General features: G+C 45.0%; 1 protein-coding gene across 1 annotated transcript in view; it reads left to right on the forward strand.

Moving 5' to 3' along the window:
* The window catches only part of LOC106806303 (neural-cadherin-like), a 135452-nt gene that overhangs the window by 90338 nt on the left and 19431 nt on the right, over positions 1 to 25683 (forward strand). The window contains exons 3-17 of the mRNA XM_014808565.1: positions 5206 to 5397; positions 6253 to 6493; positions 9810 to 10035; positions 12733 to 12844; positions 14539 to 14779; positions 15620 to 16016; positions 16546 to 16777; positions 17244 to 17458; positions 18634 to 18884; positions 19443 to 19572; positions 20376 to 20561; positions 21646 to 21835; positions 22142 to 22285; positions 22570 to 22685; positions 25376 to 25543. Coding sequence (XP_014664051.1) covers positions 5206 to 5397; positions 6253 to 6493; positions 9810 to 10035; positions 12733 to 12844; positions 14539 to 14779; positions 15620 to 16016; positions 16546 to 16777; positions 17244 to 17458; positions 18634 to 18884; positions 19443 to 19572; positions 20376 to 20561; positions 21646 to 21835; positions 22142 to 22285; positions 22570 to 22685; positions 25376 to 25543 — 3041 coding nt within the window. The remainder of the gene's footprint in view (positions 1 to 5205; positions 5398 to 6252; positions 6494 to 9809; positions 10036 to 12732; positions 12845 to 14538; positions 14780 to 15619; positions 16017 to 16545; positions 16778 to 17243; positions 17459 to 18633; positions 18885 to 19442; positions 19573 to 20375; positions 20562 to 21645; positions 21836 to 22141; positions 22286 to 22569; positions 22686 to 25375; positions 25544 to 25683) is intronic.

Below are 25683 nucleotides of genomic sequence, written 5' to 3' on the forward strand. Positions count from 1 at the left end.
TACTAGTCTATATTATACTAGTCTGTATTATACTAGTCTATATTATACTAGTCTATATTATAGTATATACTAGTCTATATTATTACTAGTCTATATATACTATAGTCTATGTTATTACTAGTCTATATTATTACTAGTCTATATTGTTACTAGCCTATATTATACTAGTTTATATTATCCACTCCTTCCACTACCCCTCCCCCAGCAGCACTGTTCCAGCACGCGTTGCTCGGTTTCTGCGATGCTCGATCTGCTACCACGGTAAAAGATATGCTGCCGGGACAGTAAACTGTAGTCTCTAAACGTGACGGCCTAGATTCGATTCTCTGCGGAGATTTTCGCGACATTTTAGGGGTAGGTGTTGTTGCTGGTGGTCGCGACAGATGGCAATCGGGAGATGAAGTTTCGCTTTCTTTGTGCGGTTATTTGTTCCAGCTCCCCTCCTTCGCACACACATACATACACACACACACATGCACGCACGCACGCACGCACGCACGCACGCACACACACACAAATACACACGGGCGCACACGCACACGCACACGCACACGCACACACACGCACGCGCACACGCACACACACAAACACGCACACGCACACACGCGCGCGCGCACACACCCGATTAATGTACGATGATGTAATTTTACGAGATTTAATTATAATAATGTGCTATTGTTCGTTCGGTAATGAGTAGACTTCGCAAGCTTTTTCAATCTAATCTTGTGATGCTATTATTGCTCAACGTATTTTTTGACGGGCCGGCTCGGTCTTGTCTTGTGTCAGGCCATGGCTGTTAGTAATTGCAACATTTATGACCTTACGATGGGAGTGTTGTTTGTTGTAACGTTGTTGTAATTTTTTATGGGGCAAACAGGCAATCTAACATGATTTCGGTCTTGTCACACCAGTTATTAGTATACGACGTTTTCTGACTAGCTCATTGTTTTGTCGTTTGTTATTCTCTCCCCCTCTCTTAATCTCTCGCTTTTTCTCCATTCTCATCTCCCCCTGCTTCAACTTGCCCCACTACTCCCTGTAATCATTTCGTGAATAATCAATAGTGTGTTAGAAAACCCCGGAGCTGAATGACAGATGGGCTTTTTTATTGAGAATGTAAAATGATGTATTATATTGATTTTCAAATGTTTGTTAAGAGCAATTGACTAGTAGAATTACATTATATGTGTGTTCAGTACCACGTTAATGTGTTTGATAACCACTAGATTGACTGTGCAGTCGGATGGGCGTTGCGTAATATTAGGGAGGGCGAATTAACACAATGAACACAACACGTCATGCCATAATCGATATCGCAAGTGTATTTCTAATCAAACTAATATCTCACACGCATATATATATATATATATATATATATTATATACTCTGTGTTGTGAGTCTCATGAAGAAACGTGTCTCTCAAACCATTGCCTTTTAACATTAAAACTGATTTCTAGCTGTCTTTTATTTCCTTCCCTACTAATAAGTATGTTCACATCCTCATGTCCCAAAATTTAAACTGGCAATAACTTCAAACTGTAATTGTGGTAATCAAGCGCTGTGGCACGGTTGTTTACACCCGCCGTAGATGTTTACATGATCAGTTTATTATCATTTGTCGGTTCTGCTTTGCTGATTATAGGCCATTGTCATGTTTTGGGTTATTTGTTGATTTTCGCATTTATCAGGAGCATTTTTCCCTCAGAATCTTTGACCGTTTCATGAACCCGATGTTGTAATTAGTTCATTCAGCCCTTAGTGCGCTCACTGCAAACCTCTTTCTTTGTCTCGGCTGTGAATCACAGCCTGAAGCCCCATTTCGTAGTCTTCGCATTTCGCGCGCACCACCGCGTAGGCGAGAGAAGGAGAGAGAGAGAGAGAGAGAGAGCGAGAGAGGAGAGAGAGAGAGAGAGAGAGAAACAGAGACAGTGAGATGGAGAGAGAGAGGGAGACACAGAGAGAGAGAGAGTAAAAAACGATTAATAATTGCCTCAGTTGAGAGGCGTATGAAATGGTTGCTCGCACGTGTACGCTAGCATGCATGGCTGGCGGTGCTTGCTGCCTATTGCTTGTCCCCATCGCTACGGCCGCCTCCATGCTGAAGCCACAGCATAGCATTGATTAGCTCTCAAGTGAGCCTTTGTTGTAGAGTCTGCTGCTACAGACTTCCCATCTTCCCCCCAGCCCCGCAGCACTAGTCAATACTAGCTGACTAGAGTCAATACTTGATGGGGGGAAAACTCGTCTGCCATTGATCGCGTTGCAGCTGTATAGTAGTAATGGCGATATATTCATACAGTGAACGTTGCAGGGGCGTTGCAGCCCTGCTAATCCACTTATGTTCATAGAAAACACGCGCAGCAACACCCGCAAAATCGCGCGTCTCGCCGAAACACTTTACTCGGCGTGTTTTTAATTGTTTAGCAGCGATCGCGCGTTTCATTTTCATTATCGATCCCGTGTTTCATCGGTCGTCGCCGTGTATTTATAACTATATTTATAGCATATATAGTAGTCATTCTGTATTAAATTATTAGGTCTTCGTCTATAACATGCTGCGATAACGCATGTTGCATAACGCATTCATGACGCATTCATGATGCTGCGATATTGCAGTTTCACTCGCCCCATATTTCAATGTTTGTATGATTGTTGGCGGTCATCTTGGACTGTATCACATTGTCTGATACAATCATCATGCTGAAATATACTGTCATATATTATTATATATTATATATATTATATTTATATTATATTTATATTATATTTATATTATATTTAATTATTTATATTATATATTATTATATGTTTACATACTGTCATTATGCATGATATTGTTCAACAATAACTATATTACAGTGTTTAGCATTTATCATACATGGCATTGTTTGTCATTCATCCTGCATATCCTGAGTTGATGACATAGACAGTATAACAATATAATAATAGAAAACAAATGATAATCTCTATCTCCATTTCCCTTCTCCCTCTCCCTCTCCCCCTCTCTCCCCTCTCCTTCTCTCTCTCCCTCTCCCTCTCCCTCTCCCTCGATCTCCCTCTCCCTCTCCTCATTCCTCTCATTGTTCATCATTCGTCATTTATGGTGTGGTTTAGAATTGATTATAGATGGTATTGATCAGCATACATCGTGCGTGATATTGTTTTAACATTCATCACATGTGAAATTGTCCAGCATTCATCATATTTGACATTGTTCAGCATTCATTATATATGACATTATACAACATTCTTTCAATATTCTGTTACTCAGTGTCTATATGACATTGTTCAGAATTTTTCTCACACCATAGTGTTTAACAATCATCTTGTACGTAATTAAATTCCTTGGTAATCTGATTTGTAAATTCAATAAGCTGCTGTTCAATGATTTAGCAAAAACGTTGTGGAAATATGGATACGTCAAATGAATCCCCTAAATGAAACAGAGCCTTCGTTAATAGTGTATTGCAGTGCTTTTACCTTAAGGATGTTACGTGAACGGTCACGAGTGCTTCTATTAGAGGGGAAAGGTAAAACCGTAATAAACGTGTAAGTGGGAGGTACACAACAATAGTGACTATAGGGGCAAAAGGGGGGCAAGAGGCTTTCATGCAAGATGTGTGCTGTATGTGTTTGTAGGCGTGTATAGTGTTTTAATGCGTGTAGGCGTCCTCTGCAACATTCACACCCATCGAGCATTTTTTCCTGCTTGATCATAATGTATGGTCGAGTATGTACGGGATGTGTCGTGAATGTATGGATGTTGTTTTTGCTAGGACGAAGACATTCTTTATAGTAACAGACGTACGACAATTATTTAAACGTAAACGTGTTTGAATTGCTATAAAAGCAGTGCTCAATTTTAAGGTTTTTTGTGGGTTGTCCGGAGGACAACTAAGAGATTAGCATATGGTTGTCCCTCAAGAGTTTTGGTTGTCCGGATATTATTTAAACATGTGCTGCATGCGCTCTGCTCACGTGATGCTCAGTGCTGTAAAGCTAAAGGCCTAATCATGTACATTTTGTACGTGTTGCAGTGACAGCAGACATGGCCATTCGCATTGTTTCACTCATTATATGAAGAGAATAAAATATTGGTAATGTGGTAAATGATGCTGGGATCAATGACGTGTAATAATAGTAATTAAAAGTTGCATGAAATTTATTTCATAACATTTACATTAACACTGTGTCAAGTCACAGATGAGCAAAAATTAAAAAAAAACTTTTTTTTCAAAATTAATTTAGAGGTTGGACACCGGACAACCACGGAAGCAATTTGTAGTTGCCCGAGAGAACACTGCAAAGCCATATAATAAAAGACATTACATACATAAAAATAACGGCTTAGTTTAGGTAGTTGAGTAAGGTGGCAAAACGAGTCGCAATATAGACAAATTACTGTTTTACTCAAGTACTGCATTATTTGCAACCTCTCCATGCAGAATCGCGGCCCCTCTCTCCATGCGTACATCCGTACATACAATCAGGTGGCAGTCAAACAGAGTGCTAATAAATTGTCGTGGGATGTAAAACGACCGTGTTGGCTAATTATTCAGCAGCATCATAATGAAACATCGTCGACCACAGCAGGGCTGTCGCCAGGGATTGATGAAGCCCTAATGGTGAAGCCCAGTCACGAAGGAGCAAAGCGCCGTAAAGGCGGAGAGTGTATGAGGGGGTTCCACCTCCCCCTGGTGGGGGACCAGGGGGCCTTCCCCGAAAATTTTTGAAATGCTACATGAAATGAAGTGCATACTGGCGAGTTTAAAAAAAATGCCATTTTAACATTTGCAACACAGTAAAAAGTACATTGCAACTGTTTAATTCCATAATTTATTTTATAAAAATCCGGAAATAATGTTGAAGCCCGAGCTTCCAGGCCTCCGCCTGGCAACGTGCCTGCAGAGCTAGGATAGGGATAACCTGTATCTGCTGGAAAATATCGTGGCATGTGCGTGACTGTGTTTCGCGTACTGCTATCACTAATGTTGTGCGTGGCTCATCGAGTTAATTATTTGTTGTCCGTGAGTGTGTCGCATAATGGACCTCGTAATGGGCGATCGATTCCGTAAACAGTAGAAGTTCGTAATCATAATCATGAAAGTTGTTCTACATGTTTCGTTGCTCGTGGCTGTTATTTTGATTCACGGCTCGTTACGTTGTGCGGACGAAAGACTTACATGGCTGTTCGCTTGTTTTCAGTGTCCGACACGCAGAAGGTTGTCATCAACGTTCTGGACGTCAACGACGAGAGACCTGAGTTTGTCAACAAGCCACGCCCATTCCAGACTGTCGTTTCCCCGAATGCTCCACAGGGGGAGCTGGTGTACGTTCTAGACGCGAGAGACAAAGACAAGGATGCTGATATCATTTACAAGATCGAGCTGGACCTTAGTAAGTAACGTCAGTCGCTCGGCTGTGGCATATACACGTTCTGGATAACTTGCATAAATTATGGAAAGTTCAGGCCTGTATATAGATAGGGTTAGAGTGCTAGCAGCTGGATAGATCATAATTCCTCCTTCAGGCAAGTCGCAACACGATCATCAGCGAAGTTATTCACTGATGCCAACTTACGTAGAATGACATCTCATTACGAAGTAAAATTTCCACATCTGAAAAAACCGAATTTACACAAATGCTGTATAGTTTCCATAAAAAAACGTTTGCAGATACCCCATGCCGTCATTTCCATTAAAACACGTTTGTTGACCCCCACGAAGTTTTCTTTGCATCCGGAATACAGCATGGTTGCAGATACCACATGAAACGCTGTCATTTCTGTACGTTTGCTGACCCCTTGAAAATGCGTTTGTTTAAAAAAAAAAGTTTGATAGCCCCTTTCTGGCCACGAAAACGTAGACGCGACGTAACGACTTCCCACACGAGACGTTTTGGTAAAAAAAGAAGATGAACCTCTTACGAAAATGCTGACGTTTTCTCCGAAAAAAATTGTTGCAGACTCCCCACGAGAACCGCCGACGTTTTCCATTAAAACGATAGCTAACTTCTCACGAAAATGCCGTCGTTTCGGTTTTTTGAAAAAATAAACCCCCTTGCCGAAAACGCTGGCGTGACATTACCGTTAAAATCGTCGGCCAACCCCCTTACGAAAATGCTGACAGTCACGTTAAAATCGTCGGCCGATCCCGCGCGGCGAAGACGCAAGGACATGCCGCCTGTCGCTACAAGTCTACCTACCGCTACATGTCGACGCTTCTCTCTCTCTCTCTTCCCTGCTCCCGCCAGGTGGCGAGAAGGCGTTTGAGGTTGACGAGCGTACGGGCATGGTGCGCACGCAGCGCGACGGCCCCTTCCAGGTCGGCCGCGACTACGTGCTGCGCGTGCGCGCGCTCGACAAGAACGGCATCCCCGGCACGCAAGAGTCGGCGATGGAGACGCTGTCGATCGTCGTCGGCAACCGGCCGCCGCAGTTCTACGAGGTCGACTACGAGGCGCCCGTCAACGAGGAGGAGAAGTCCGACGTGAGGTGAGCATCTCGGGGGAGGGAGGAGGGGAGCGTGCGCGCGGGGGCGGGGCTTCTTGGGAAGCCCCGGAGGCTTCCGCCGCCGCCGCCGCTTTTTTTCTTCTCGGATTTTTTTCTTTCTCGTGGGCTTCGGGCAGCGTGTAGATTGTTTTTTCATGACGGGCGAGGAGGCCGGATGGTCGCTTGTCTCTGTGAGACGTGGCTAGCGGTCGCGTCTCTGTGAGACGTTGCGAGCGGTCATGTCTCGCGTTGTGTTAACGCGACGAGAGCGGCCATTTTGTGAAGGCGAAATTTGGCAAGCGCCGTTGCAATGACAGGGGTGAATTCATTCCCTCGTGGGAACATGACGCGAGAATTGAACGTGGGTCGGCAGTAAATGCGAAATGAATTCAGTGAGAAAGTGCAGATGAGATCTCTTCTGCCGCTGTCAGTTTTCTTGTGCAATTCGAGTGAGATTGTGAAATTAATGAAACATACACTGTTCTGTCATGATTATGGTAGGTATGTAGCGAATGTTACATTTATTTGCTGACGCTAACCGCTACACAGTAACTGTCCGTAGCATGTGGTTATGAACCAATAATTACGTATCGTTTCTGTATAATGAGTCGATTAACCACTAGCTTGCTAATAGATGTGTGTTTGTGCATAATTTGTATTTAACTACAACGCGTGACTAATCACTGTGATGAAACTAGGTTTGCGTATTACATTTGGGAGGTGATATTGTCTGATAAGGTCGCCTGTGATTTCCCTCTGCCCAAACAGTATCAGTGACAGCAACTAGCATACCATACCATACCATACATGCCACCATGTATGAAATTGACCACACTGATTTGTTTTGAACCAAAATTGCAATGTTTTGGCACAATTTTAATTTTCTATTTGTGTTTTTTCTGCCAAGTTCTCCCTATGCAAGTGACTATCAGAAAAGGTACAGTGGTGGCAATAGTAGCTTCTACATTTTATCGACCAGCGCATCTTGTATTTTGTCTTAACCACATTGCCTGCACCATGCGCGTCCCTTCATAGATCGTACCTTGGTATAGCAGCATGAATTTCACTCGTTCGCAGCTAAAGAAAGAATATTTTAACATGAAGGGACGATGTCATATATGCGATAACCGAACCTACTAATCAATTTGCTTTAGTGCTTTCGGTGAGATCAAAGGTAAGCCAGAAAGTAGGTACACAGTACTGTAGTATTGTATGGTGCAGGCACTGTGGGGCGCCGCTAAGGCAGGCAAAGCAAATGTGCTGGTCAAGAATGGCTAGAAAGCTTACTATTCAGAACAAACCAAAAGACATATATTGATGATAGGCCACCTATTGTTAATATATTATGCATATATTGTATGAGTGCTTGTCTTAGGGTACAAGTTCTCAGTATACTGGCTTCTTAGTCTGTTCCTTTGTCGTGATGTGGTGGTGAGTGTGTGGCTTTCTTAAGCTCAGTCTATGATCGTGTACGAATAATTACGAGTAAATACGTGTATTTTCGTTAAGATGGAGCTCTGCGATCCAGTCGTGCACTAGGCACTGTGTTTTACGGGTTTGTGACTGTACTAGGACTGTATGAACTCGGAGGTCGATTGCAGAACTGAGAGCAAGCAGCAGTGTTGCGTATATGCACCTCTTATCTCCAGTGAGACCAGGTGGTAACGAGAGTCGCTGCATGTTTCGTGTGAAGCCAAGGAACGAGAGATGCACGGATGTCGCCTAGCTGTCAGCACTCCCTGATCACATGCTCATTGTTCTGTGTTGTGTGGACGTCATGAGTTCTAGATGCCACTGTGAGGGCGTCAGCGTGCCATCTCTCCATCTCTCGTTGTATTGCTCCCCCTCCTGCCTGCGTTCTTCGCTCTTTCTCTTTCTCCCACCCTCTTTCTCTCTCTCTATCTCAACGTCACTCTCTGCGTGTGTGCGTTCAACACTTGTCTCTGTCCCCTCCTACCTTCCTCTCCTCCTTTCAACCTCTCTCCCTCCCTTTCCTACCACCCTCCCGCTCTCCCTCCTTTCTTCACAGCCTCACACTCTCCCTTCTACGTTCACCACCTTCTCCTTCCTTCTTTTTTTTTCTTCTCTTTATCTTGTTGTCCGTTTACTTTCCTGTCTTTCTATCATTCCTATTTGCCCCTCCCTGCCCCACTCCTTATCTTCGGTCTCTCTCTCTCTCTCACACACATTCTCTCATTCCTTCTGCGGCCCCACATTAACCCTTGCTTGCTCGCTACACTTCTACACCTCGCATCCCCTTCTCTCGCCCATCTCACTCATCATCCACCATCGCCACCATCTCTTATCCCCCCTATCTCTCTCACCCACAATTCGTTGTCATATCTCTCTCCATTGCTGTGCCGTTTCCTCCCTCTGAACCATTCACTACCTCACTCCAGTCCTCCGTTCCACTGCACCATCTCCGCTATACTATATCTTATCTGGAACTGAGTGAAACTAGTACTCTCAAAGAGACTCGTTCAAATCCGTCCCAGCTGGTCTTTATCAAATAGCAAAATAATCTAGCAAAAATCACATGACTCACTATTGTTGGGAAAGATGGTGAGGGATGCAGGATGCTGCTTGCTCTAAGCTAGCTGCGAACATGTTTTGATATTGATAGAATATGAGTGTCAGTGCATGCTTGAAGCTGTATTGCAATATTTCTGGTTGTTATTGACTAGCTCATGTTACCTGTATACCAATATTGTGTGTGCATGCCAATGTTTCTTTACGATTTTATTGTGTACTCTGTCGTTAGTGAATTCTGCTACCATGTATTTTTGTGATGAATGTTTTTTTTATTCATTTATTTGATTATTGCTCAATGGAAAAAATGGTAAAAATATATTTCTTACTTTGTTATTTATTTTTTAACTATTATTTACTAGTTTGATATTTTCTGCCTTTCTCTGTGTTTCATGTATGATGCTTACTAAACTCGAAGTATTTGTTTTCATATAGTTTATTCATAACTTTATTTATAAGGCAAATTAACGTTCATATAATTTCTTATCATTTGGATATTTCCGATAATTTTCTTTTCGATTCGAATTAAAGTTTATTTCCTTCTATTCAATTGGCTCAGCCGTTTTAGAAGTAGCAAAGATTTTGTTCAATACCAACTACCCCCCTCCCCCCCGTCCCCCACCCCTAAACCCATCGAACACCGTCTACCACCCCCTCCCCCTACTGCTTTCATCGAGACACCGATGTGGTCTTCATCGTGTTTCCACTCTGACCCCCCCCCCATCCCCAGCTACTGCTTTCACTGAGACACCGACGTGGGCTCATGAGTAGCCACTGCTTTGTGTTGCAGGGTGGTGCGAGTGCAGGCGAAGTCGTTCTCGAACAAACCGATCAAGTACAAGGTGACGACGGAGGTCGGGCAGCCGTCGGACGCGTTCGCCGTGCGGCAGCCGGAGTCCGGCTGGGTGTTCCTGCTCAAGCGACTCGACTACGACGACTTCAGCCAGCCGAAGACCTACCGGCTGCAGGTGCACGCCGAGGAGGAGGGCAGCGGCGGTCTTTCTTCCAGCACCCTGGTGGGTATAGATATCACCCCCTCTTCCCCCCACTCTCTCCGGGTAGCTAACTACCGCCCCGGGTAGCTAACTACCGCCCCGGGTAGCTAACTACCTCCCCGGGTAGCTAACTACCTTCTTGGGTAGCTAACTCCATTCCTGGGTAGCTAACTACTTCCCCGGGTAGCTAACTACCTTCCCGGGTAGCTACCTACCTCCCCTGCTAACTACTGCCCCTGCTATCATCAACGTTTATGTGCGTGTGCGTGTGGCGCAGGGCATTGTGGGGTTGGCAAGAATAAAGACGACTGAACCATAAGACAGCATTTGCATCGTCCATCAATATCTTCCACGGGGGTAAGCATCTTCACATCAATAACCGCTACAGGTGGTAGTTGTGCAGTAGGATCATTTCTGGCAGATTGGGGTGGGTTCGTTGTGGTGGTCTTGAAGGTGAGCGTGGGTCAGATTAGGCTTGTGCAGCTGTTTTATGAGGAGTAAAGCTCAGGTAAGCCATTGTAGGAGTTAGTACAGCTTCGCGGTGTTGTGAAGTCATCGTAAGGGTTAGCTCCAAGAAACGGTATTGCTATAGGCTTGTATATTGACGTTAGTCACACAGCCTGGTCGGGTTACGTAAGGGTGTGAGGGCAACGTTGATATGAATGGGACATTATCCGTTGCTGTGGTACTGACGGTCATGTCAGTGTGCCGTGTGTTATGCAGGAAACGTGATCAGTGTCATGGAAAGGGCAATAGTAAGAATAGCAAATTATGGTGACAGAGCTATCAAGGCACTTATAGTAAGTGTAATGCGAGAGAATAGCAATCATAAGTTTGTGATGGCAGCTGCCATGAAATACGTATGATTTGCTGCTTATACAGCCTTGCTAGTTCTGTTGTACAATAGGCTCTCGGATAGAAGATAATATTTCCTCGCAATAACAAAAACGTGTGAAATATTTTGATTGATAGCAAGTGTTGCAGAAGAGTTAGATGGAGAATTCAACGTTCAGGGACTTGTCCAAGTTACCGAAGTTCATCGTATATTTTCAGTAATATAAATGATCGAAATAATTATTATTCGCATTGAAGGCATTGAGTATTAAAGGTGGTGAGATTTGTGACTGTGAAAGTTTAACAGTGGATTAAATTCAGAATTGTCATATGCTTTCAATTTTGCATCGATTTTTAAATACATTGTATAAAATGCATTAGTTGAGATAGGAGTGCATGTCAATTAAGTGCACCGTAGCATGCATTATGTTATTATGTGTTTCTGCATTTTTACTGGTATAGAAAATGTTTGAGTAAATAGCCAAAGTTTAACAATGTACCCACTCTATATTTAAGAGCTAGTGATGCATGGATTAGTCAAGCACTCCTATTATAGCAAGTAGCTATGCATGTATTATTTATTGCCAGCTGCTAACATATCAGATTGCTAGATCGCTATAATGAAAGAACCATGTGATAATTAATTATGCATATTTAGGTGTATTCATTATTATTTATCATAATTAATATACATGTACTTGATGATTTATTAATTGATAATAGCTTATCTACGTTAATTAGATCTTATGCGGATTCATAAAATAGATAACTGTGCGTGCATGTAGTTCGTTTATATTTAGTTCTGCCTGAGTTCTATAGCACTATATTTACACATGGCGAACGAGCGGGGAATAGAGTGATGTGCTCTGTATGTGACCACTTATCACCAACGGTTTGTTTTTCTTATGTCTCTCAGTAGTCATTCACGTTTACATTTTCGTTTTCAGCTCAATTGTACTACTTCACTGGGTATTGTTAGCGTGGGGTTGTTGCAGTTGCCATTGGTATTGTTGCCATTGTAACGAACTGCCAAATTCCCTTCATAAACATTTAAATCCAAACGAGAAATTTTCTTCCAAACTTGCACACACGATGTTTTCCTATTGTCTTGCCATTGTCCAGGATTTCACTTGCTTTCGATTTGCAAACATATGGGCAGCTACGGCTTAGAAATTTATTTTTAGAGTAGTCAAGTAGTTGAGAAATTGAAAAAACAATAGTAGAAGTGTCGTAGTTGGAATTGCATGATCCATGTCTTTTCGCACATGCAGTGACACCACCCCCAACTTGTTCTTTGGATGATCTGACACTGGTTGTTTGGTTTTGCGTCTAAATTAACTTCGTGTCACTCAAGTCTAATAGCTTGCTGGCATTTTGGACACATTTAAGTAAAATGGGCAAGCATGGATGCAACAGGTGCAGCACCTTGCAACAGATGTAGACTTGCATTGAAGGGTGCATTTATCATTTTAGTAAATATTAAAAGGAATCACTAAATGAGATGTGCCTTATTATTTAACTTCACATAGAATATGTGTGCTCGTCGAATGCTAAGTCATAAAGACAGTACAGTTATCGACTACTTGCATATATAGGCACATATCTCATCTCTAAGTGCAATATTATTATCAGCTTCTTGTTATTTGCTGTAACTGCAGCTTGGTTATCGACTGTTCGCATTACCACATGCTAAATACTTGATGCTAACGTATATGTACAAAATACGTAATGCAATACTAAATGTAAATGCAGTGCTATTGTCAATTTCTCATGTATGCGTGTAACGTGAGTCTAATGGCGGCATGGTTATCGACTGCTGTGATGGCTAGGCATGCACCTGTCACTACGCATCTAACGGTGGGGTTCTGTACATTTCTCGCGCAGCTGACGGTGAAGGTCGTGGACGTGAACGACAACCCGCCCGTCTTCAACCTTCCCGAGTACGTCAAGGAGAACATCGATGAGAACCTTCCCGCCGGAAGCATGATCCTCGCTGGTACGCACTCTGCCGGTGCCGCTGCGTCGGGCGCCATGCCGCATACGCACGCATGCAGTTTCGGCAACCATTTTGATCGTCTTTCTTTTTTCTTTATTCTCTTGGTCTCCCGATGGGACATAAGGCCGTGATTTTGATCGTGACGCAGCCTTTTTCGAGTGCAATGCTGTCACGCGCATGGAGGTGGTGTGCACGCGGTGGCATTGCTCTCGTAAAAGGCTGCGTCACGATCAAAATGGTTGCCGAACCGCCCGTTGTCATGCTCACTTGTTGATCCTAGTGTGAAGCGGTGTGGGTGTTGTTACTTGCAGCGACTTCGCACGCGCTCGGATTCGTGTTTCAGTAGGCGGCCATGAACGGTCGCGTATCGAGTGACCGCCTAGAGATTCGGTCTCAGCTGTGTCGCTCAAGTTTCGTAGCGATACGGAGACTAATGCGTTGAATTCCTTTGATTATCAATGGTGATGGATATTAATAATATAGTTAGCTATTATGAATTCACACAGATTTCCCCCCACCACCCCTTCACCCCACAGAAAAATTGCCAGTGTGAATCACAAGTTCTGTTTAGGAACACCAGGTGGTAACGCGGCGACATCTGATGACGTCGTTCGTGTATCGTGAAAATCGTTACGATGTGCGCCGGTGGGACTCATTCTCTTAAACCTGATCTGCGTGGCTGGGTTTCGAGCTGCAGTATAGCTTACGGTCCTCGTGGGGTTACGAGATTGCATTGGAAAATGTAGCGCCGCGAAAACTGCCATGTGGAAAATTTGTTTGTGGGCATGGCAACGGCGAGACGTGTCGTTCCTATGGGAGCAGCGACAGCAGCACCACTCTGCATTCACGGACACAGATGCGTTTCAATAATTGTACGTAGCTGACGAATTTTCGTGGATGGGGCAGCTTCAATATCATCCTTTAAATTCACCCTTTGATCACGCGCATTTGGGAAATGTTCTCCTAGGGAAATTTGTTAGTGAAATACGAAAGGCGCAAAACTGACAGATTGCCCTGATTCAGTCTGACGACTTGATATGAGAAACGCGGCACGTGAGAATGAGGCTATTAGCGGTAATCAAAAAATGTAGCGACGATATTCACTCGTCTCACTTCAGGTAGGTCACGATGGGCTGCACATAAATTTGCCGCGTTCATTCCCACCTTATGCTATAGATCGAGTACGAACTTGCCATGCCTGCTGCCATTCCAGGGACCGTCTATATGCTCACTGCATCTGGCCTCGTACACCATTAATTAATTACTACGTTCCCGTGCGAGTGGACTGCGCGTAAATTGCCCACGTCTGCTGCGTTGGAGCGCACGAAAATTTGCGTGTGTCTTCTGATGCCATAGACCACGCGCATGAATTTGCCTCGTCATGTCTAAGTTTGTCGTGTCTCTCACCGCATTCACTGCGTTGGGCTATGCACACCGACAGTGCTGCCACCTACGCAGATCGTCCGCGCTCTATATATACACAGATGTACATAAATATATATGTATATATAATATATGTCCTATGTATGTCTATATGTACATATATACCTTTTCTCTGAAATTATGCAATGACCAATTCCAATGTATACATGTGGTATATATATATATATATATATATATATATATATATATATATATATATATATAATAACATGTGTCCTAAGTTTGTCGTGTCTCTCTCTTGCCACCGGCAGTCACCGCGACGGACGCCGACAGCTACCAGAACGGCAAGATCACGTACGAGCTGTCGGACACGCAGAACTTCACGATCCGCAACGAGGACGGAGCGATCCTCAGCAAGCGCAAGCTCGACTACGAGATCCCCGGCCACAAGTACGAGTTCCAGGTGATGGCGAGCGACAGCGGCACGCCGTCCAAGTCATCGCCGGCCGTCGTGCGCATCTTCATGAAGAATCAGAATGACGAGGCACCGAGGTGAGCGGCGGAGCGATGGCTCCCGTGAAGTCCGTTCGTCGATGTGTCGCTTCGTCCAGTTCTTCGCCCTTCCGATTTGATATCATCATTCCTTCCTTTCTTTCCGCATCTTTATGAAGAATCAAAATGACGAGGCACCGAGGTAAGCGGCAGAGCAGTGGCTCCCGCACGCGCGTTTGTCATCATGATCTCGCTCTCCCACTCTCTCACCCTTCCCTTCTCTCTCTCTCTCTCTCCGATTTCCCTCTTTCACACCCTCTTTTTATGACCCTCATTACTTATTTTTCTCCGCCTATATCTCGTGCTCTTTTTCACTCTTCTGATGCTTTGATCCCCTTTTGGTTTCTTTTCTTGCCTCTTGATTTTCCATCCTGTAGGCACTAGAACGCATTGCGCTCCACGTATTGAACATGTTGTAACACGAAGGCTTTGCGCTGCGTACTTGTCACGAAGTCCGTTCGTCGATGCATCGCTTCGCTTCGTGTGCCTCTTTTGCCTTCCAATTTTGCTCTCCGATCTTGAATGAATTTCCATTTTCATGAACTCTCCCCTTCATGAAGAATATCAGATTTGATCCTCTTTTGGTTTCTTTCTTGCCTGTCGTTCTCCATCCTTTAGGCACTTTAACACATTGCGTTCTGAGTATTGAACATGACTTGCAACCCTTGCTCCACGCAGGTTCTCTCAGAGCGTCTACATCACAAACGTCGCCAAGGTGATCCTTTGATCCTCTTTTGGTTTCTTCCTTGCCTCTCGATCTCAATCCTTTAGGCACTCTGCGTGGCAGGCAACACACTGTGTTCTAAGTATTGAACACAACCCTTTACCCTTGCTCCACAGGTTCTCTCAGAGCGTCTACATCACGAACGTCGCCGAGGACGCGAAGCCCGGCGCGCTCGTCACGACGCTGAACGCCGTCGACCCGGACGGTGACAAGGTCACCTACCAGTTCAAGGATGGCCAGCTGGAGTCGCGCGAGTTCAAGATCGACCCGCAGACGGGCGTGCTGCGGCTGAAGGACTCGGACGTGTCGCTCAGCGAGCCCTACTACACGCTCAACGTCACGGCGAAGGACGACGGCTCGTGCTGCGCGGGCGACTCGCCCGAGCACTTCTCCGAGGCGCTCGTCACCGTGCGCGTCATCGACGTCAACAACAACAAGCCCGTCTTCCCCAACTGCACACTCTACCGGCCGAAGGTGCCCGAGAACTCGCCCGCGGGAACGTTCGTGCTGCAGGTACGTACGCGCGTGCGAGAGAGTGTGTGTGGGGACCGGTTTAAAATTCTACGGGTTGTTGTCCTACGTGTCGTTGGTCCTACGGATCGCTGGCCCGAATATATAAGGTGCCCGAGAACTCACCCGCGGGAACGTTCGTGCTGCAGGTACGTACGCGCGTGCGAGAGAGTGTGTGTGGGGACCGGTTTAAAATCCTACGGGTTGTTGTCCTACGTGTCGTTGGTCCTACGGATCGCTGGCCCGAATATATAAGGTGCCCGAGAACTCACCCGCGGGAACGTTCGTGCTGCAGGTACGTGCCTGCGTGCGAGAGTGTTTGGGGGACCGGTCTAAAATCCTACGGGTCGTTGGTCCTATGGGTCTATAATCCTACGGGTCGTTGGTCCTACAGAGAGGGGGAGAGAGCGAGAGAAAGAGAGAGAGACAGAAAAAGGGTGATATAAGCACGCTTGTGTGCAGCTCTACCCGTGTGCCGGTTCGCTCTCGCTACAGGGCACCCCGCGTGACGTTCTCTTGTTGTTCTGCGCAGGTGACGGCGACGGACGACGACACGGGCGACAACGGCCGCGTGCGATACAAGATCGAGTCGCGCGACACGGTGGCGCAGGAGCCGTTCCGCATCGACGAGGACACGGGCATCATCACGACGCGCATCCCGTTCGACCGCGAGGAGAAGAACCATCGACAGATCACCGTGACGGCGACGGACAGGGCGCCGCGACAGCTCATCGGCGTCTGCACGTTCGTCGTCGATATAACGGGTTCGTCTGCGCTCGCGGCGTTTCGTCGCTGCCGGCGCATTTCGTAGTTTGCGTTCGGCTTCGGAGACGATTGCCGGAGAACGATTCGGTTCTTGTAATAATTCGGCATGTTCGTGGCATTCTTCAAGGCAATACTAGAACGGAGTAGCATTGTAGGTTTACTGGTTCGCCAAAGGGAGACCTCTGAATTTGAGCATGTGCAATCGAGTAGCTTGGGGGTGTACGCCTTTCTCCTGTGTCATAATCATATGCACATGATATTAAATTATATATGGATAGGTAGATATAATATATGATATATAATATGGATATGGTATATATAGATATATAGATATAAGATAGTGTTGCACTAAGAAATGATAAACAGAGGACTTGGCACAATCTCTGGTACTGAGCCCGTATGGTAGTGACGTCACATGTACATGCGCTCCCAGCTTCTGACGGCTACTTTTCTGTCCCTTTGAAGATGACAATGACAACGAGCCGAAGTTCTCGTCGACCGAATACGACACGCCCGTGCCGGAGAGGTCAGAGGTCGGACGCAGCTTCCTCCGGGTCGCCGCGCAGGACGTGGACGTCGGGCAGAATGCCGAGATCGGCTACTCTCTCATCGACACGTCCGGTTTCTTCAGCATCAACCCGCAGACGGGCTGGATCTACGTGAAGCGCCCGCTCACTCAGGTACGTACGCGCTCCACCCAGGTACGCGCACCACCCAGGTACGCACGCGCTCACTCAGGTACGCGCACCACCCAGGTACGCGCTCACTCAGGTACGCACACCACCCAGGTACGCACTCACTCAGGTACGCGCTCACTCAGGTATGCACTCACTCAGGTGCGTGCACCACTCAGGTACGCGCTCACTCAGGTACGCGCATTACCCAGGGACAGGAATTGTCCTCGATCTGAGAAATTTCTCGGATTTGACGGTCCCTGGGGTGTTGATTTTGTGAAACGTCTAAATTTGATGAGAAAGGGTTAGAGGGGCGGATAAGGTTAAGAATGTGATGAATTGTCCTCGGATCCGAGAAATTTCTCGGATTTGACAGTCCCTGGGGTCGATTTTGTGAAATGTCTGAATATGACGAGAAAGAATTTAGGGGGGTGGGGGGAGGTAAAGGGTAATAATGTAAAATCTGTATTTCAACTCTCAACAGTAGCTTTATTCAATAAGATTCCTCTCTGTTACATGTACACATAATGTGAGAATGTGTGTGTAATATAACAATAACACAAATGAGTTTGTAGTTATCAACAGGTAAAACACATTGTATTAGAAGTGCGTGAATAGTTGGCTTCCCCCCCCCCCGACTCGCGCCCTCCTGATTTTCTCTAAAAAATGAAATTCTTCATAATCATCCCTGGCTACTCAAGCTCGTAGCAGTGAAGGGGAAATTTAAGTGCGGGTTCTAATTTAGCCACAGTGCTAATGCATTTTAATAATGAAATTATGTCAAATAATTTGCTAATGCTGTGTATGTTTTGTCGTGTGTTAACAATTTGCCAACACGTTGCTAACAATGTGTAGATTAACAGCAAAACTTGTTTCTTAAAAATTAATTACAGTTATGGGCAGTTATTAAAAGTTTTGGGCATTATAATAATAATTATTATTATTATCATCATCATCATCATTAATAATATCCGGTTTTAACGTGTGATGTGTGGTATGAGTAAAATATTAGCAACATACGTGCAAATTTAGAATTCAGTTTAAAGTTGTAAATGTCACGATGAGGAGCTGGGGTTAGCCGCTAGGGGATCTATAGGGGTCTTGCACCACTACAGAGGTGCTGCCCTACAGCAGCGACTTTTTCTAGCGGCTAACATCATTGTTTCACGTTTAATCTGCAGGTGAAGGAAGTGCAAGCGATCGCCGTGGCGACGGATAAAGGTGTGCCGGCGCGGTCGAGCAACGTGAAGATACGCATCGTCATCACTGATCGCACGGGGAGTAATCCACCGCAGTGGGTGGGGGCACCCTATCCACCGGTCTTCATCTCAGAAAACATCCCAGTTGGCAGTGAGGTGGCGACTATCAAGGCTCGGTCAGACTACTTTGCAGATCCCAGACTTCTGTACGACATCGTGCCCGGAAGTACGAGGTATGCGTGCCGCTCATTAAGAACCGACGAGACCTATACTAGCTCATCTCTAGCCGGCGCTAACGATTTTCTTCTTTGCCGTAACGAGACCGAGAATACTAAGTGAAAGTGTTTTGTTTCACTGTTTAATTATGTGTTTAATTAAGTGGCAATGTGAGATGTGGATCAGGTGGCAATGGAAACTTGTAACCGCTGTCTGTAACTCTCCGTTAACTTGCGTTTTGTTACTTTACGTGTAAGTGCTGAATATCGGATTCTGCAAACAAGACATCTTTTAAGCATGGAATCACATCTTGGTGCATGTCCTTGTGCCTTTTAAATACTTTCTCGCATTTTCTCACATCATTTATAGCTCTGGCAGGTTGTTTAACGGCTAGGTGTGCGGGCCAATTTACATTTGCCACTCGGTTACCTGTGGCCAAACTCGTCATTGTAGCACTTGTTGTTAAATGTTGTTGTTGTTGTTGTTGTTGTTGTTGTTGTTGTTGTTGTTGTTGTTGTTGTTGTTGTTGTTAAATTACACCATTAGAGTGCTCATCGGCTGCCTCTGTCTTGTAGAGAGAAGAACTCTGAGCATCACTTCATCATGAGACCAGACTTCAAGGATGAGAATCAGGCTCACATTGTCGTCATTCGACCCCTGGACTACGAGAAAATGGCTGTTTTTAACCTGACCATCAGAGCAAAGGTAGATATATCTAGTAAATCACAGATAACTTCGTATGGGGAGGGGGGGCGTACAACCGCACAACTGAGCCCTACAAAACAAATTAGTAAAGCTGATGATACACACACACGAATCTTTGATAGAATCCTCAGACGACTTGATTTTGCTTTCCAAAGCAGGGATTCATGAGCAGTTGTACACACTGACGTGTGTAAAAGAACACAATTTGTGTCCCTCGGCAGCTTGCGACTTGGAAGATTGTTCTACTCACTCATATGCCTGCTAAGTTCCTGGCTAAACTCGTGTGTGTATCCTTGGCTTAAGACAACTATAGGGTAGCTAGGTAGACAACAAGGTGAACAACGGGCAAACTAAGGAGCAACACGCATGCTTACTTTTTTGTGCTCCCAATATCTAGCCTTCTAACTGGTATTTTTAGCCTTCTAACTGGTATTTTTAGCCTTCTAACTGGTATCTATGGCTAGCTGACTAATATTTGTAGTCTATTGTCTCTAGTATTGTATCTAACTGATATTTACAATCATCTAACTGGTATGAATATCTACCTATCTTGTGATTCTACAATTTCGCGAGTGGTTAATTTTGCTGTCGGTGAATTATGAATTATTCGGTATGAATTATTCGCATGTTGTGTTATTTTCGCGGTCGGGGACGCATTCGCAAAATTTGCGAAAATTAAACCACCGCGAAATATACAGCATATACAGTATCTGGTATGTATAGCCATTTCACTGGTATGTGTAGCCTATATATTATAACTTGTATTTCTACCCATATAACCATATATATTTGGTCTATTTCAGAATAATGCACAGGTGCAGCTGTCCAACGTTACGTACCTCATCATCAACCTGCAGGATGAGAATGACAATGCGCCGCAGTTCACGCTTGACCCGTACCCAGCCAGTGTGCCAGAAGACTCGCCCATAGGTACCTCTGTCATCCAGGTGAAAGCTGAAGACATCGACAGCCTAGGACCCAATAGTCACGTACGTAACACAGTTGGGCTGTGTGATGTGTTGGTGATATTATGTGTAATATATATATATATATATATATATATATATATATATATATATCTGCTAACTCATTAATGTAATTGTTACGAGAGTTTTCCATTGTTTTTCCCACTTTCATGATACCTATCGTTATTGCTTGAGTAACAGCAATTGTCTAGAGTAATGATGAAATGTCTTAGAACGTTCGTATTCACCAAAATATGCACGATTACAACTTTTGTTTACTGATTTCGTTTCTGTTGCCATCTCTGGCTGCAGTAGAAAATAGTCGCACCGCGGCAGTTTTGGTCCGAGTGTAAACACAGAGGTTCAGACTAGCGTACGGGGAGTGTAATACTGATGCCCGGTGAAGAAACTGATCGCCAAGGCTCATTCGGAACCCTTTCCGACTCACATAGCTCTGGTTTGACCAAAAACGTCTTCTTTTCTTCTCTGAACTCCAAAGTACACGCCCTACTGCTTCCATTGTTGTTTGATTTACATTCACACACATATACATGCCCTTTGTTTTAATTATGTGCACTTGTTGTGAAGGCGCCATTTGTGATTTTGTGAGTCGGCATACGATAAAATTTATTGCTGTTACGATGTGGTCAAATCCATTTTTCTATGCTATAACTGCATAAAATCTTAGTGTTTTTAATGTTGGTGTAATCAGTGATATTTCCGCTGTCAGGTGAGACTATATTCAGCTATATTTAGTATTTCTGAGCAAAAATCTCGTAATAATCAGTTTAATGCATTTTAATATACGTACAAGGTCAATTTAGCATCTTCATAAAACTAATTAGTTTAAACGGGGTTTCTCATTAAAACCCATATTATAATGCAGGATGAAGTTTGCAATGTATTGCCTTTTCTCTGAAATTATGCAATGACCAATTCCAATGTATACATGTGGTATATATATATATATATATATGTATATATATATATATATGGTATATATAAGTGTATATATTGTTCCGAGCTATTTTCAGCGTGTTACCAGCATGTGTATAATAGATGTGTGTGTGTCTCTGGATTTAACGTAGCCTATGTTTGTTCCATGCAGGTTATCTATGAAATCATGAGGGATGGACCGACGGACGAGGGGAGAGCATTTTCGATTGACTCGGAAAGTGGTATACTGAGAACGGCCGAAGAATTTGACAGAGAAAAGAAGCAGTTGTACCTGATTCGCGTGCTAGCAAAAGATAGAGCCCCCTCCACGTGGCCAAACAGGCAGGGCAGTCCGAATGAAGGTCAGAACTGGCGTGTAGTGGTGCCGTTTGTAAAATAATAGTTACCACTGGTCGTCGTTGGGTTTTTCGTTTCGGTCAGTGTCCGGTGGTCACATGTTCTGTCAGTTCACGGCAATGCTGAATAGACAATGGGTGTTTACATGTTCACACAGTGCCTACAGTGCTCATCCTCGAAGCGATGCGTGATACCATATTCTATTAATGTATGTTGTTTATATGAACGTGTTTTCAGTTGACATCGTTGTGTGAAACGGTTACCGTCAGATTTCTCTTCTTGAAAAAATATTTTCATATTTTTCCCACCAGGTGGTGCTTACGTGCGTGTCATGGTGGAGGATGTGAACGATAACGTGCCATTCTTCAGTAAGAAACTCTTTGAGGCCGAGGTGAACGAGGATGCACCGAAGGGCACTATCGTCATCGAGGTCACCGCAAAAGATCGCGACGAAGGTGGGTCGATGCGGTGACGTGTACACACTTGCTCGTAATTCGATGTCATAAATTGGCCGATGAGACTGACAGACCTGAGATGATTATAAATTTGTGATGACCTTCAAATATCAAATTTGATTCACCTATCGTATAATAGCTAGTGAAAATCATTTTCTGTGATAAAAAAAAAGGTAAGAAATGCTCGATTTAGGTAAACCTTTGATGTACACTTTTTATGTTTGTCTTTTTCCATGCACAACCTTGGTGCTGAATACAAAATGACGAGCATGCATTTGTTTCAGTTACACACTTGAGGTACCAGCTCACAACTGGAAACATAGGCGGTGTCTTTGATGTCAACAACGAAACGGGCGAGATAAGAGTGCAAGGAGAACTAGACTATGATGAAGGCATACAGGTAACACTCATAAGGTGTTGTTGTTGCTGTACTGCATGGCCGTGTGTGTATGGGTGCGTGTGTGGGTGGGTGCGTGTAGCGTGTGTGTGTGCATGTGTCTGCGGGTGTGTGTATATATCTGTGCGTGTGTGTGTTTGTGTGAGGGTGTGTGCGTGTGTTTGCATGTGTGTCACGCGATCACCCTATTGGTGGATTGTGGTGGCGTATGAGGGGGGGGGGCTCTGGCTACTGGTTGTAGCTACTGCGAAAACATCCTGAGGTGGCCAAGGCAGGCTTGATGCTAAAAGCACAAATCTCTCAACAGTGCTGTATAGCAAGAGGTATGCACACAAGGTTATCAATCAAGCGCTGGTGCTTCAGATTTCTAATTCTAAACTTGATCTTGGAACACACTTATAATCGATGTCTTTCTCAACGTTAACTGCGGCATTATTATGTACATGGTGTGATGAATGTTTAATGGCATTAATTAGTAGACCTAAGTGGCAATCGTTGGAATGCTGTCATGTTGTACACGTGTGGCTACTTGCATTATATTGAGGGAGAGAGGCTCAAAATGTCAATTTCTAATTCTAATTAGAGGCAAGGGTAATTGCAAGATGCATACTGTTATCTCTTCCTCTCTCTCTCGCTCTCTTTCTCTCTCTCTCTCTCAATGTACACTGTGGCTTGAACTCAAACTGCTATGGTAGCAGTTTGAGTTCAAATGCTCGCGCACATCGGAGCACCTTATTGCTTTGTTTTGCACCATTCTAGGGGTGCTTCTTCCTGGTAAGTAGAACAAACATTTCCACCACCCGATCTGTATGTTCATTTTTTTCTTGTAATCACTAGCGACATCTGTAGGAGTGAAACCAGACTAACAGATCATGCGGCATCGTTTGTTTCAGTCACGTCCGATGCATGCACAGGCGCTTTGTGCAGACAGTTGTAATAAACTGGCAGGCTCCGTGCGTGATGCTTGCCAGCACCTGCCGCTGAGGCGCCCACAGTACTTCACCCTGCGGGCAATATTAGCGGCTATCGCAGAGCGGTTTTTTTTCGTCTTGCTACACGTAATGTCGTCGTTCGAAACGAACGTTCCAAAAAAAACGGGAACGATCGTGGAAAAAAAACAGTTATCCAGTCAATGATCAGGATTTTGCGCAAAAGTATACACACCTTGTTTCGTAGCTGTGTTTCATACACTGCCCACCGCTAGGCTTGCACTGGTGCTGTTGCCCACTTGTGTGCCAGTGTGGCTGTGCATATCAGACACTGTCATGAGTGAGGTGCAGACGGGTGTTTGGTGATTGTGTCGAGTGCCTCGGAGAACCAGCGCGGCTTGGATTTGTAACCGTAAAACCCCCAAACCCTTCAAAAACTCAACTAATCAATAATTACCTTGGCGTGCTGGTGCCCTGAGGCACATGACATAGTCAACTTATGCTCATTTGCGATGGTGATTAATTCTGTATTACCTCATATATTCAGTCACCTGTATTATATATAAACACATGCACGGCTGCGCACACACATACACACGTCGTATACTCATGCACACGCAGAAGTATACGTGCACGCACGCAGCCACAACACACACAAAATGCGCGCGTGTATATACAGAAATACACACGCACGCGTGCGAATGTACAAACGTGCCTGCTCACTGCACAAGTGCGCGCATGCGCGCACTCATGCACGCACACGCGGGTACACAACTGAGCATGGCAGTGGCAAAACCTGGAACGGGCAAGTTTTGGGGAAGGGGAAAAAGAGCACACGCGAATTTCTGCTTTGCTTGCGTGTGTCGGAAGTCTGTTGGTGTATTCTGTGGCTGCTGATGGCATATGAGGCAGTAGTCGCACGCTGGCCTGTTAGTTGATTAGTCTGTGCATGGAGCATGTGTCTGAGATCTGTTTGATTGCCGGCACCTTCTTTTCTGGGTGGCAAAACTGCTTCTTGCTCTGACATCGTGTGTAAAGCTACTGCATTCGTGTGCTTGCTTTCAGCATGCGCACCGTGCTTTTGCGCTGCTAACTTCTTGCCAGTGTGGGTCTGGTCGCGTGTGTTTGAACTTGAACGTCTTTGGATAAGGGAAACCTGGGTAAACGTGGAGTCTTTAGTTCATCTTACCATTCTGTCTTGCACGCTGTCTAGTAATGGTCGTTACTCGTTTCTTCTGTATTTATACATTTGGGGAGGTTTTTGCGGTGGGGAAAGGGAATGTGTGTCGGTTGGTGTGTGGGGTTGCATGTGTGCCTTAGCATACGTCATGCGAATCAGCAACTGTGACGTCACGTGTGATAATCGTATTATGAGATGTTACAAAGCTGTCATTCACTCGGCTGTCACTCGCTGGCATCATTGTTGCAGAATCCTGTGATTTGATTGGATATTTATTAGGCAAACTCGCGCGCGGCGGTTGGAAGTACAGGTTTCGAGTCGGTTTTACCCCGACTAGTGTTTCCCCCCGACTAGTGTAACCGTTTGCGAAATAAGCTTCACGTTTATTACTGTAGGTGGCGCTCTCAACGCCGAGGTCTGTAACTACTGATCGCAGGCCAAGTTTTGTTTACGATGTCGTTTCGCCCGATCACTGTAACTGCCAGCCATATCGTTTTCACGAGTGTTCGTGATCGGATGGCAGTGCGCGGGACACGAAGAGTCTGACGTGAGTGTCCGCCCTGGCGGTGTTCGTCCTTGTGTAGATATACAACCTGACGCTGGTGGCATCCGACGGCAAGAACGAGAACGAAACGCTGATCCGCATCTACGTGCGGGACGTCAACGACAACCGTCCGATCTTCCTCACGCCGCAGTACGAGGCCAACATCCCCGAAGAGATGAAAGAGGGCCTGCCGAAGAAGATCCTCCAGGTAGGTGGTCGTGGGCTTCCTCTCTGGAAGGTACGGTCGTGGTCGTCCTCTACGGAGATCCTCTACGGATGTCCTCCTGTCTCTCCTTGGCATCTCCTCCCAAATGCTGGGCATGGGCTTCCTTTGACTGCGGCATCTCC

The sequence above is a fragment of the Priapulus caudatus genome, unplaced genomic scaffold (assembly GCF_000485595.1).
Source record: "Priapulus caudatus unplaced genomic scaffold, Priapulus_caudatus-5.0.1 Scaffold0, whole genome shotgun sequence".
NCBI lineage: Eukaryota > Metazoa > Priapulida > Priapulimorpha > Priapulimorphida > Priapulidae > Priapulus > Priapulus caudatus.